Source organism: Pseudorca crassidens, chromosome 7 (assembly GCF_039906515.1).
Source record: "Pseudorca crassidens isolate mPseCra1 chromosome 7, mPseCra1.hap1, whole genome shotgun sequence".
In the NCBI taxonomy this organism is placed as follows: domain Eukaryota; kingdom Metazoa; phylum Chordata; class Mammalia; order Artiodactyla; family Delphinidae; genus Pseudorca; species Pseudorca crassidens.
This window is the reverse complement of record NC_090302.1, coordinates 53814085-53829078: the sequence shown is the minus strand read 5'-3', so window position 1 is coordinate 53829078 and position 14994 is coordinate 53814085. Positions and strand designations below refer to the sequence as shown.

Genomic DNA, 14994 nt, shown 5'->3' with positions numbered 1-14994 from the left:
TCTGTTTCTACTTCAGAACGTTCCCTATTTATCTATCTGGCTGACAGAACTTTAACTCCTATGTACATCAAAGGCCATATGCTTTCTACCCCAGAGCACGCTTTAAATCCCTTAATTTATATTCTTTCTTCCATGTAGGAAACATACATACTTTCTCTCTCTCTCTCCCTCTCCCTCCCACTCCCTTACTCCCTCCCTTCCTAAACTGATGGTCAGAATATCTGGTCTCAAATCTAACACCACCATATTTCCTTACAATGTTAGACAAATTAACATGTTTTCAATAGCTGCAAGATTAAATCTAAGCTCCTTACCTAGCCAGATTCATAAGTTTTTTGTGAGGTGCTGATGAACAGTGACAGGGAAGGAGATGCTTAAGTAGGGCTGTGAGGAAAAGCCTCTCTGAAGAAGTGATATTGAGAAAGTGATACTTGAGGTCATCATATTTGAGAGGAAGCCAACTATATGCTGAACCATGAAAGTACTTTATAAGCTGTAAGACGTCACCTCAGTGAATAGTAGTCCCCTCCAGTCCCCTGTGCAGCAGGGGAAATTAGAAAGCAGTAAGAGTTTTTCAGTTTCTGAAGCTATAACTTTTCAGTAATCTCTGGACTTCCTTGCTAACCTCTATTTTTTTTATTTATTTATTTTTTTTTTTTTGCGCTACGCGGTCCTCTCACTGCTGTGGCCTTTCCTGTTACGGAGCACAGGCTCCGGACGCGCAGGCTCAGCGGCCATGGCTCACAGGCCCAGCCGCTCCACGGCATATGGGATCTTCCCGGACCAGGGCACGAACCCTCGTCCCCTGCAACGGCAGGCGGACCCTCAACCATTGAGCCACCAGGGAAGCCCCAACCTCCATTTTTTTAATCCAAATCATGTCTCTCCTTCTCCTCTTCTGTTGCTAGTGTGTGCTGGCCTCATTTACGTCCCTGTCGTCTCTCTCCTGTCTGTGATGCCGCCGTCCTTATGCCTGCTCTCAGTCTTCCCTGCCTCCCTTCCCTTCCTTCCTCCCTTCCTGCTACTTTGACTTGCTGCTCCCTCCAAACTCCCTTTCTAATAACCCTGTGGTTTTAAAACCTTCCTGAAGGTTTCCTAGGCTGCCTTGGTTTTTGGCTAAACTACCTGTCCTTTTTAATATAAACAACTTCTGATACTCACCTTCAGAAAGAGGGAATATTTTCAAATTAATCTGACTGGAACTTGGCTGGCAGAGTGCCTAGCACATAATAAGCTCTCAATAAATATTTTTTGAATACTGAATGAACGAACTGATTGTCCTGATCTTACCTACTCTATCTGTAGGATTAGGGTGTTTTTTTTCCTTAATCACATGTATATTCTTTTTTTTTTTCTTGGCTGCGTTGGGTCTTCGTTGCTGCGCGCGGGCTTTCTCTAGTGGCGGCGAGCGGGGGCTACTCTTTGTTGCGGTACGAGGGCTTCTCACTGCGGTGGCTTCTCTTGTTACGGAGCACGGGCTCCAGGTGCGTGGGCTTCAGGAGTTGTGGCTCACGGACTTCAGAGTGCAGGCTCAGTAGTTGTGGCTCACAGGCTTAGTTGCTCCGCGACATGTGGGATCTTCCCGGACCAGGGCTTGAACCCATGTCCCCTGTATTGGCAGGTGGGTTCTTAACCACTGCGCCACCAGGGAAGTCCTCAAATGTATATTCTTTCCTCACACATAAAATGCATATTAAAACCTTCACCTTCCACTATACAGGTATATCAAAACCTCTTATTCACAATATTTTTATTTTAAATCTACTGTATGTTGTACATATGGAACTTTGTCATTAATCCCAGAGACAACTACAGGCATTGGCAGTATCTTGAGGATTTTTTTTTTCTTTTTTTCCACAGTGTCCCTCACAGTGCATGGTCACAAGCCCTCAGCATTGAGTATGCAAATGTTTACTTACTAATGCTAATAATGATTACAGAGATTTCGATTGTTTTTGGTTTTTATTTTCATCATCCTGAGTAATCAGATGTATTCATTCAGATTAAGCAGAAATTTTCAAAGGAAAATCTTTCTATTACGTTGTCATATTTTCAGTTAAGTAGCAACTAAAAGCAGTGTTTCTTTTGAAGAAAAATTTCCATATGTGTTCAAAGTTTGGTTTTAGCCCCTTTGCATGATATTATTGATCACTGATGGCAGTAATAATTTAGTCTCAAACAACTTTTCAAGATTTATCAAAAACAAATGGTGTATTCACTTTTTATAGATATGGAAGGTATGTTTAGACTCATCACTGCCAACTCATTTCCAGTATTGGGTCTTAAGTGTTGTTAAGTACTCATTTAAAAGAAATAAAAATCTTACTCTATGTGTCAACTAGAAATAACATATAAATGACCCTTCAGCTTTGGGCATTCTCTGTTTATAGTTCTAAAAATTTAAATAATACCAAAAATAGGTAAAGAATCCTGTTGTGTTTTTTGGTGCTTTTATTATATTCTTTAATTCAAGAAATCCTGTACAATTTAAACTGTGGTTTTTATTTAGACTAACATAAGGTTCTGAGCCATGTGAACAGGAACAACTTCAAAACAACAGTTCAGTATTTATGATTTTATGTTTGCTGCCCATGGGACGTAACTATAACGCAATGGGGCAGTCCTTCAAACAAATATACTAAGAGTTGTGCAACCAGGAGGCCCTTGTCCCCTTCAAGGCAGTCACCTCGGGAGGCTACACATTGGTTCAGTAATACTGCCATGGCTTAAAGTGATGTGGAATGCCTCTTTTTAAACTGCCTCTGAACTGCTAAGAAATAATAAAGAGTAAAATGACACACTACTTTAAATATCCTGAATTGTGGCAGAGATGCATTTAAATTTGGTAAGTAATCAGAAATCATCTCAGGACCAAGTACAATGAATAAAATGTGGCGTGTTTGGAGTCACAGTTTGATGTAAAACAACAAGATGGGCTTTCTTGAATGATACATAAACTAACTCTTGAAATTGGTTGTCAAAGAGGAACTCCAGAATCTTGAACCTTGGAATAAATGTATAAGCTCCCAAGGTAGCTACTATGAAGAACAACTCATGTTTAGATAAAAAAAGAAATTATGTGTGTGTATGTTTGCAAAATAAGATCAGTTTTATTACTTTATAGACATATGTTGTAGATGAAAAAAATACTCCTATCATGGAACTCTTTATAAGCAAACTTCCGAATGTAAGTAGAATTTCTCTCTCACCCTTTCTAAGCTTTTTGAGAAACCCGAATTTCTAATAATGACTTATTCTGAATCTTCAGCTTTAAAAAAAAAAGTAATGTTTACCATTTAAAAAGCAGGTGCTATGAGGTTTCACTTCACCTTTTTCCAATTAGCTTCGTTACCTCTGCTCTTCAATTTTTTATTTATGTTCACCCTGAGACTCTTAAAATATATTTTTTCACTGTAAAAATATCAAGCTTTTGAACTAAGGTAGCAAGTAAAGTCTAAGCTGAAGGTTATTAATTGTTCCATATTGTTTTAATACCTTTTTTGTTGCACTAATAACAATCAGATGCATTTCTTTTTTAATTTGGGACCCTGTTATCTTAGTAAATAAGAAGATCAATTACAAGAAGAGAAGTCTCAAAGATTTTGTAAACATAAATACTCTCAGTGTTGGGGCTCCTATTATGTTTTTCATTTCTACAAATAAAAACTCAAAAAAACAGAGTTCAACCAAGTGGCTGGACCATGTTTCTATAGTGTAGACTCCGGGTGGACTCACGGACAGTTAATGGGGGTGGAGCTGATGCATCCTGCTTCCTCAGAGCTTTTCCAAATTTATTCTACCACATCCATCTTCATCCAGGTCAGCCAGGCCCCTATTGCTTCATTGCTGAGTTCAAATAATAAAAAGTAAAATGGAGCATGGAAGACAGAAAATTGTTATCCTTTTGCAAAAAGGCTAAGACAGCTAAATTGTGACACAGTTTAAACTGTTCAATTTTGACAGGTTTGATTGGAAAATTAGGTGACCTGTGTAGTTAGAGATCAAAATGGTCGCTAGTTTACAGTTTTAAAAAGTCGTAGTGTGGTATTTTTACTGCAGTCTCTGAGAATATTATTTTATTCTGCTTGGTAGTAACTGTTGCACAAATGACTATTGTTTTGCAGTTTGGTGATTTAAATGCTGTGTCTCCTGGAAATCTGGATAAAGGTAAGAATTGAAAATAATGTACATTTTTAGGGACTTTTTTTGAGTAAGAAATTCTCATAGAGGAAAATGTATATGTGTATAGCACTTTTATTTTGTAGAAATGGCATACAATCCTTGATGAATATGATAGTTAAGTCTTTTGGAATCTTTTTTATTTCTCCATTTCTATGCTTTCTTTATGTTACATATATTAAGTGCAAGAATTGAATTTAAATACAGTTTAAACTCTTCCTGATTTTTTTTGCCTGCAATTAAGTACAAGTAACCAGAAATTATTTCTGGCTTTCGCCAGAGTTCTGAAAAAAGTGATAAAATTGGGTCAAATATTTTTATTTAAGGCCCACCCGGCAAGAAAAAGATTCCTCAGCGTACTCAAGTCACCAATTCACACTTTTCAGTGGAAAAAGAACTCAGAGATAACAATGAAGTTTACTATAAAAGCAAGATCAGTATTGGGGTAGATGAAAAGGATAACATGTATACTTTTAAATTTTCATATCAGCATTGCCACTCTAATGTGACAACACAATATATAATTCTGAAGAAACTCACGACCTATAAAACCACAGAGTAAAAGGTACAGGGCTCGAAGGAAAATGAGGTTGGAATAGAGTGCACACAAAGAGAAACAATTCTGAAAAAAATACCAGCTCAGTTGTTGTTTTTCTTTTTTTAATGTAAAATTTCTAATAAATAAGCACTGCAGAAAATATATACCTTTCTTCAAAAAACAAAAACAAAAAAAGTGAAGATTTCTTGAGGTTTTAAGGAATTGAGTTTTGGAGTCAGGGAGAAAGTGTCCATAGACTGGGGAGAACTACACCATTATCCCTTCCAGGACAGAGCCAGAGCCAGTGGGGAAACTGAGGCATGAGGAAGCACGTGGGGAATCCACACACGAGGTGCCACACTGTTCTCTGCAGCGTCCTGTACTAGGGTACTCCGTGTTCAGCTTCCGTGCCTCCTTGGTGATGGAAGACATTCACATGCCGGGGAAAGTCCTGTGTGAATCAACATCACTCCCACTTTAAACTCCTATCACTATTTATCAACTGTGTACGCGTTAATTCCTGTTTTAGCAACATGCATAATAGCAAAACAGGAAAAGTAGAGAATGATAGCCCCAAAACATCATTGTTGCAAATATATACTCTATAGGATTAACCAAAGAAACATCAGAGAGGCAAATCAATGATGAGGCCAGTTTGTAAATTCAGAGCAGGAAAAGTGGCTGTTGAAATGCAGGCCCAACACATAAGGCAACCCCGATGATGCACTGACACCAAAGCCTCATAATTCAAATTTGGGGATTTCATCCCAGGGTTTCCGGAGGTGTAGTAGGAATGTTGCTCCTGGGCCAAACACTGAATGGCAGCCAGTCTTCCTTGTCAAGCGTTGAACCAGTCTTTGGTAAACTCCAGCAGCACCTAGTTTATTTTTTGTGTACCAAATTCCCATAACTTCAAGTAGGTTCCCAGGAAATGTCTTTTGAGTCTCTATAGGAGCATAAAATGTCTGTGGGAACTAGAGAAAGGGCTTGCTTTTGTGATTGCTTTGTAGCCTATCCAGAGGAACCCTGTCACTCACAAGTGGACCTGAAGCAGCGTGGCCTGGAGCACTGGAGTTTGTTCTGTCCATCTCCCCATTGCCTTTTCCGTCCACAGCAGGGTAGATGAAAGGACATCCCATTCTCTCTCCACTTGCCTGCCTGCTTGAAATGATTTTTTTTTTTCTTTTACTGCTGCCTCTTTTATTACTTTGACACTATTTCTCAGTCACAGAAAAGTTGGTAGAGAGGGAGCCAAGGAGCAGTGTGACTTGCCCTCACCTTCCTCGGGTGGCTCTGCTGGTCCCATTCACCTCTAGACTGGATGCTTCTTGAGAATTAACCAAACTAGCATATTCAGAACCTAAGGTTTGAATGTGAAATCTTTAAGAAATTTTGGGGGGCTTTTTCCACAAAATGAGAGTTTGATTTTTTTCTGGATAATAAAAGTAACATTAGTTATGTATAAAGATTTCAAATAATGCAGAGAATTAGAAATTACAGAAAGTAAAAACTTCATAGTCAAAAGCCAGAGAGACTACCACCATTAAGAATTTAGTGTGAGGATCCTTCCAGACCTTTTGTTTGTTCATATGAAAACAAATGCAAAAAAAAATGCAAAAGTGTCATACAAGCATATTTTGATTATATCCTCTTAATGAAGCAAATGTCTACCAAACGTAGCCCTTTCTGGCAGCTCGCCAGCCCTTCGAATGTGCTTGTTCGGACAAACTGTAATGCTATCCTCAAGTCCTTTACCAGAGGCGAACGGTAACCGGATAAAGCAGGTGGCCAAAACAGCTTACCTCGTCCCAGAGAACTTCTTCTGTTTATCATTCAATGCATCACAGACACCATTTCTAGTCAGTGTATCTAATCTCAATCTTTTTAATCACACAACCTTCCCAGAAGACGTTGCTCCCGGCAACTGCACAACTGTACAACCTGCACCTTATATGGAGGCCCTATTATTCCTCACCACTTTTCTCTGGAACCATCTTTGCACCAATTGATAATAAGAGAAGCAACGTCAGGGAGCCCATTTACGCCGAGAACTGTATTAGCAGAACTGCTGCAGGTGTGCCCCAAATGGTAAAACTAGACTCAACACCTCTTAGACAGAGTCCAGCTGACATTGCTGTAACTTGTTACACACTCTTTGCATGTGACATGCCATAGAATATAATGGAGATCTGATTCTGTTAATACAAAAGTCACCATAATAAGTCAAAAATATAAGAATAAGTATAGATATCTTTTATTTATAGATGAGGTTTTGGTGTAATTATGTGTGGAGGCTTTTTCGGTAAACAATAAAACATGTCGAGGATGAAGTAAAAAGACTTTTTTTTTTTTTTGCCTGTGCCACGTGGCTTGTGGGATCTTAGTTCCCTGACCAGGGATCGAAACCAGGCCCAGAAGTGAAAGCACAGAGTCCTAACCACTGGACCACCAGGGAATTCCCAGTGAAAAGATTTTTGAGGCAGAAATATATCCCTAGCTGTTTAAAAATTAGCGCTTATGAAGAGGTATTCTCTCCACTCCTCTGAGGAGAATCTTACACAGTAGTAAAGCTGTGTGAGAGCATTTTCTCTCTATGCTGTGCTTTTGAATTTTAACAGTGCATGCTGGAAAAAATTAAATAGTATTCCATTATAATGATGTTTTAGTTAATATAAAATGTATTAAAATTTGGAAGTAACAGTGACTATTTATACACCTGATTTCCAGAAATGAATACTAGCTGTTAACAGAGAGTATCAGTGTTGCTAGGAATGGAAATTCACTGTGCATTTTTAATCTGATACTACTGCCTCAGTCTTCATTTTGTAATAAAAGTTAAGGGTCTAATTAATATTGTGATCTACAACATTCATGTGCACAGAAGGTCTGTAAGCAGCCCCTGCTTATGCATGCTATAGTTATTTCGTGACTCAACATAGGTCTCACCTACATTAACATCAGCACAGATAAAATTTATATCAGATGTAGAATTTCAGAGGAAAAACAAATTTTTTTCTTTCTTTCTTCCTTTTGTTTTTTTCATAGTTAGCATTTTTCAGCGCAATACATTCCCCAAAGCCAGCGTAGTGTACCCAAGTGACTACTTTATAATGACACAAATTATGCCACTAGTTAATGTAAAAACTTTAGGGAACTCCAAAGGTCTTCTTAAAAGACTTATTAAAGATATCAATCACAAACCCAAGAATAAATTACCTTTGCTGTGTTTAAAAGAATAGAGCACTGACACAGGTAAAATCTGTTGAAAGGACAACCCACAAGCTTTGTCCCCCAAGAAGCGCTAAGGAGTTGCTTTCTCAATGTACTATATTAAAGTGTTCCTAAAGCATTTGTTGGTTGCTCCTTCCCAGTTTGTCTTCTGGTAATAGTCTTGGTATTATTTGTTTGTGCAGATGAAGGCAGCGAAGTGGAGAGTGAAATGGATGAGGAATTAGATGACTCTTCAGAACCTCAAGCCAAAAGAGAGAAAACCGAGCTGAACCAGGCATTTCCGGTAGGCTGTATGCAGCCTGTCCTCGAGAGTGGCGTGCAGCCAAGCCTCCTGAATCCAATTCACAGCGAGCACATCGTCACGAGTACTCAGACTATCAGACAGTGCAGCGCTACAGGAAATACCTACACTGCAGTCTAAAGAATATTAAAACGTATTTTTCCAGCTAACATTAACCCTGTTGATATTGGGCTTAAGTTGAAATTTTAATAAGCCTGAAGGTCAACGGTTGTCAAATTCTCTGTGCTGAACATTACCTTTTTGGAGTTGTGAAATGGAATGGGTGTATGTATTTTGCCAGGTCTTTTTTTTTTTTTTTTTAATGTAAACAAATTATTTGCTTCTTAATGATGAGTTTTTTTCCCCTTAGTTTTGGGTGTCAAGAAGGATTTTTACAACACTTAATGTCAATGTTTTTGTTTTCTTATAATTAAAAAATAATTTACATTTTTTGTAGCTTAAAATATTTTATTGTTGATTGTTAGTCTTGGTGTATGATTTCATGTGTAAGTTTTTAATTAGATGCACTTCTGTGAAATATCAAAAGAAATGATTTTCTTTGATTTACACTGGAGGCATGCCCACTGGGCAGCAGATGCATCAAATTTGCTTTTGAAAGGTGCTTTTCATTGGACAGAACCACAAGACACTATTTTCATAACATTTTGGAGTATGGAGAGAGAATACAGAGCATTTTTATTATAGTGCTAGAGGGTTGGGAAGGTCATCTATTTTTCTCTGAAGAAAAGTTGAGCTGTGCATTTATCAGTTCAGAGTAAATGACAGAATTGCAAGAGATTATGCTAATATGTACATAATTTGTGTACATAATTATTAAACCATGTTAATGCAAGCTTCCGTTAAACATTGAATTTTAACTGTTATTTGCATACCAATTCCTCTGTTTAAAGACTACTGATTCTGTATTTGGGACCACTGCACAGATGCATTCTGCTGTTGAGTGGGGCTGTTATAGTTAGATACTGAAGCTGAAAAAAATGACTTGACTTTTTTTTTTTTTAAGTGTACATGCTACTTATGCTGAGCTGGACATACAGGAAACCATTCCATTTGAATGACTTTCTTTTATTCCAGGTCTTTTTCCTAATAGTAGTTCAATATGCTGCTATTATAAAAGAAAATTTATGGAATGCAAGGAATGTAGCAACCTGCATATCGTTATTTCCTTCAAAAATATTTCCTGGTTTCTAAAGTATGTGGATTTAAATTTTAAACAGAACCTGAAGGCAGTGTAACTGGCACACCGCACTGTTGCTTATCCCCAATTCTGTAGGATTTGGATAGGTGGCTGGATGGACCAGTGCCGTTGAAGAATGTACATCAGGGATCATCGTACCTCGGCTATTACATGGTGCCTTAAAACAGAACTGAAGCTAAGGTTTAGTAAGGCTTATTTTGTTCATGTGAATTCCTCTTCAATCCATTTGACAAGGTGTGCCTGTCATTTTCAGATTCCCGAAGTAAGGACAGGTAACATGTTCTTCAAAGGAAATTTAGGGCAAACAAAGCAAAATGAAAAGACAAAAATCACTTCCCCTCTTTGAGTGACCGTGAATTTATTTTTGTTCCTAGAGCTGAATATTACTTGATTACAAATCACATTGCTTAAGGATTAAGGATCAGATTGCTATTGTGAAATAGCAGGCTAGTTTTAATTACCAACTTTGTTACAGAAAATCATATATATTTTAGACCATTCTTATCTAGTTATAACTTAAGAAAATTAACACAATAAGCAGGTACTTATTGAAGTGCATCTTTTCAGTCTAAATGTTTCTCTGTGTGTCTCAGTGTCTGTGTGCCCACATGCACGCGCGAGTGTCCGTGGGCAGGAGTCAGCTACCAAGTCAGAAGGTGAGATCCCAGAGAGGATAACACCCATCCCTACTTTAATTTACGTGAAAAGCAAGGTTCTTTTAAGCTCTCAAATTATTAACCAACAACAACAAAAACAGGCACATCCATTTATTTAAATAGTTCTAAAAAAGTTAATTAGCAAAAATAAATAATACACAAATACATAGAGCCAAAAAAAGGGAAAGCACAAAATGATTTACAGATTATTAATGAGGCCTATATTACACTCAAGACGTTTATCTTTCCAGTTTTATTAGGGTGGGGAGGGCGGGGGCGGGGGGGGTGGAAAGGAGAGGGTGAGCCAGTCTGTACAGTTGAAAATACCAAATGGCTTATTGGGTAACATGCAGTACATTTCAACTGTTGTTACTTGATTGCCTTAGACTACTCAAATAACTAAGATCAACAAAGCTTCTTAAGTAAACTTTAAATCATTCAGATATAATTTTTAAAATCGATTCAAATTTTGTATCATACAACTCACTCACATGTTTGAAAGTCTTCACTAGCATCCTAGCATCACCTTCATGTGAATGTCATTTAAATGATCATTCCCCTTTTTCCTCCCCTAAAGGCAATGAATTTGCACTATCACACACACAAACGCAAACAAACACCTTAAAGCTGCAAAGACTGTGTATCTACTTCATCATGCATTAGGAAAGGTTTACAGGTAAAATTAAAATCTAAAAAGGAAAAAAAATTCTTCATTTTGATGCTCCTTTCTGAATTTTTTCACTTCCCCATTCACAACCCCCAGAACTTTATTATATCTGTGTTGGACCAAATGTATTTACTGGTTTCATCTTGTTTATTGAATGATTTTAAATGTATTTATTATCATTGTTTAATTTAATGTTGGATATATTTGTCTCATTAGAGGAATCTGATAATGGCAAATTTAGATTGATGAAAGTTAGGGATTGGGCACCGTACAGGATTCAACATTTCTTCCAATTGTTCATGGTTTGTTCTAAATTAGGACAGATTAGAGGAATTAAGTATTATTAACTTGTCTCACTAAAAATATTCTAATGTCTTTCACGAGCACAGTTAGGAACATTAATTCTTTGTGACTAGGGTAGGTAATTCTGATCAATAGACAAAATAACATCTATGATCTCTGCTATTTCCAGTTATCTGTAATCCACAGTAAGACACACACACACACACACATACATATACAAGATCTCACACACACACACACACACACACATCTTAAGCAATTTCAAATTTAAATTGTGAAGTATATTAGAAAATAAAAACATCATAATTTATACAGTTGAGCAAATTGGAGCAAACATGTATTGAACATTTTATTTTCATTTTTTCTGTTCACTGAAACTGACTTTTCTAAATAATATTATGACACTAACATTCTCAGAGTAGATTTATTGACAAGTGGCAAGTACACATTTTAAGGACTTCTTAATATTTCTTGACACTGTAATTAAACACTAGTCATGAAAAATATCTATGTAGACCTAGTGCTATGCTTTCAGTGAGGAAAAATGTGAGGAAGGCATGTTGGCTACTTTTAAGTTTCAAGAAAGATATTTCTGTGTAATAGGATTGAGTATCATGGGTATAGTTTGATCTTCACATACACTTTGAGAATCATACCCAAAAGATTGGCATTCACAAAGCTAGTGAACAATGGGGCGAAATGGATGAACCATGTCCTTGGAACACAGGGCCCAACTTTAAATTTTTTCTTTGGATATCAAGTGGCTGGTCACTTTTTCAGGATTCTCATCCAAACTACGCTTGGACTGACTGTATAAGTCTTACTGCCTTTACAGAAATCTGCTTTCCTTTTTGTGCTTTTTCTTGTACTGTATAGCACGGTTCATGCACCTCTCTTTAGATGGTGTACTTGAAAAACAAAAGTAAATTTTAGAAAATGATTTTTAACACTGCATACCTAAAATTAGTAGTGTGCAACATTGACTGCCTTTGATTTGTAGTAGACGAGTGAAAAGGAACACGTTCTTGTAGAATGCTGTTAAAGTCATTCAGGACTGAATACGGTTTCATTAACCGTAATCATGAACCTTTTTACATAAACGCACTCTCTAGAAGTGCTAAACGTGATGCATTTTCAAATTTGAAAAATTCTTCAGATGATATATTCGAAACATCTAAAATAATGCTGTGCTTGAAATATTAATGTAAAAGAAAAAAATGTGGGTCACTGTGATGTTGGTCCTCCCTGTGTGGACACAAGTAGAAAGTAAAAAACTGGCAAGTCACCTTTGTGTGCAATTTGAGGCAGTGGTTATATACAACAAATTGACCTTTGTTATAACCTCCCCTCCCCCAAATTCTTGGTGAGAAAATAGCAATCATCAAAAAATTGAAGTTAGAACTTGTGATTTGTATGAATCACACCAGAACATGGGGGAGAGGGGTTGACATGCAGTGCTATTGAAAATTAGGCTTGTCACTAGATCAGATCAACCTCCATGTGTATGGTTAGAACAAATCAATTAATGGAATCCTAGTATTTCTGCAACTTTGGTGATTTTTTTAAAACTGGAATAGAAGCATTAATTCAGTGCTTAGTTCTAGTATTAGAAAACCCCTTTGATGTAATGCCTTGTATTAACCCTTTGAGCATTGTAAGATATACAATGGGGGACAAAAGCCTTTCAGATCATTTATTTAGACTTAGACCGGTAAAATATACTCTATATCCAAATGTCTAATTATGCTGTTTTTTAAAGGGGGGGGGTAGGAAGAGAAAGTGTTTCCACGCTGAACACTTGCATTTTATATACAACTCTTAATTTTCTTCAAGAGGGCTTGATATATTTATTCCCAAATATTCACTGCCATCTAAGTAAGTGTACTGTTTACAGAAAAAAATCAACTTTTCTAGCATCACATCATGACTCTAGAAAAGGAGGACAAATACATGGGCCTGTAGACCTATGTTGTAACTGATCTCTGCACATTGAAAGTACCTAGATTGCCTTTAAAAGGTATGATAAAGAAAGGGTTACATTTCTTTCTTTTTTTTTTTTTCTCCCCAAACAGAACAAAAGATCTCGTTTATTTAGCTTTAGAAAGTACAATTGTAAGTGAAGCCTTAGGAAGAAACAAGTTCAAGTGGATAAAGAAAAACTGAACTATGGGGCAGGTAAGCTATTTGGAGTTAGATCTCTCATAAAATATTGTTTGGGAATTTCATATAGGGCATAATTTTATCTATGCTCCAAAACTTTAATACTTTGTCAAAAAATTATATATAGATAGAATGGAGAGCAAAGCACTTGATTTTAAGCTCATCTGTCAGGAGATGCTATGACTACTGCTTCTGATATCTGTAAATGCCAGTCTGCTTACACAATTGCTGACTTTGCTCAAGGGCCTCTCTGCGTGCACTGGGCCCCCTTTGTCCCCTGTGAGAGGGAACATGAGAGCAGTGTCGTCTGCAGATGTGCTTGCGCTGCCCTAGCCGGGCGCTCATAAAGAGTGTAACCTATTCCGATGTCTGGTGAAAGGACATCCATAGCATAGTGCAAGTTTGCCGTAAACATTGCTTTTTTAGGCAGTTTAGGAAGTCAAACCATGCAAATTACTCATGTGTTAACATGCAATACTCAAAGGGTTTTAATTTAACTCTCTTCTTTTGAATTCTTCATGATGATTTACTGTAAATGCTTCTCAGTTTGCATGCCTTGATCATTGCTGCTAGTGATTTTATGTGCCAGTAGACCTGAGTTTAGTTTACCAATTTTACTTAAATAGTAAAAGCCACTTACAAAGTGACTGCCTAGGATTTTTGTTTCCTTTGGTTTGAAGTAATTGGTAATATGTCCTATTTTCAAAAATGTATTTTGTCTCTTATTTGGTTCTGGTATTTGATCCTTCCCTCCCCCCACCCCACCACCACCTCTTTCCTTTGTTTTTTTAAATAAATTATGATGTTGGGATTGGAAGCCCTGAGTAATGAAATCTTTGGTAAGAATTGTTTAGCTCAATAATGAGGACAACAAATCTTTATTAGAGGAATTATGATTCTGGGGAGGAAAGAAAAAGTGAAAACTCCCATTGACAGTTGATTACCAAGTAAATTTTTCCTTCAATGAGTTAATACTTTTGAACAAATAATTGCCTTGTTTTAACGATTTTAAATGACCAATAAAGGAGGTATTGAATTTTATTCGTTTAAAAAGCATCTTTTGTACCAAAGCAAATTTTTTTCTATACTCATCTCCATCATCAATTGGGACCTATGGTGGTGACCAGTGCATTGGTTACAGAAACTATAAGTGAGTGCCTTGAGAAAACTTGGAAATTTGTGCCTGGGGTGTTAAACTTTTAATTAGGTTAATTGTAGTGCTTACCAATCAGTAATTCTACTATCACTCAGGGCTTTCGTACCTTCTAGGTAAAACTTCTTTCATTGTGTTTTTTTAAAATACTGTATTTTTTTTTAAGTGCCATCATTTAAATTTCACTTAGTAAGTGGCAGATTACATTATTCAGTCCCACAAGCACAGAAACATAGTAACACTAGGAGATATTTGAACATTTATTTTACAATCGACTGAATATATTATGTAAATGAGGTAAGCAACTTTTGTAGAGATTGTATGTGTGAGATAATGTAATGTTCTTTTCCAGTTTTTGGACTACAGTTGAATAAACTTTTTAATTATTTAAAAACATCTTTACCGAATAACATGTGATGGTTTTTTGTATAATGTATTTGGTTTTGTAAATACGTATTTCCTGATGTGATTTTTGTGAGAAATGCTAAATCTTTTAGTATATCATGTCCTCTCAAAATTGGCAGGAGCTAAATAATAGTTTGTGGGCGATTTGTATTGTGTACTGTACAATAACTGGGGAACTTTTATAATTATAAAAATATATATTA

The 14994-nt window shown here is 36.7% G+C and overlaps 1 protein-coding gene across 7 annotated transcripts in view; it reads left to right on the top strand.

The window, feature by feature from the left end:
- The window catches only part of RFX3 (regulatory factor X3), a 289832-nt gene extending 279476 nt beyond the window's left edge, over positions 1-10356 (top strand). For all 7 annotated transcript variants that reach the window (XM_067744268.1, XM_067744267.1, XM_067744270.1 and 4 more), the window contains 2 exons: positions 4125-4167; positions 8131-10356. In XM_067744268.1, the coding sequence (XP_067600369.1) occupies positions 4125-4167; positions 8131-8369 (282 nt within the window). In that variant the 3' untranslated portion in view covers positions 8370-10356. The remainder of the gene's footprint in view (positions 1-4124; positions 4168-8130) is intronic.
- The last annotated feature ends 4638 nt before the right edge of the window (positions 10357-14994 follow it).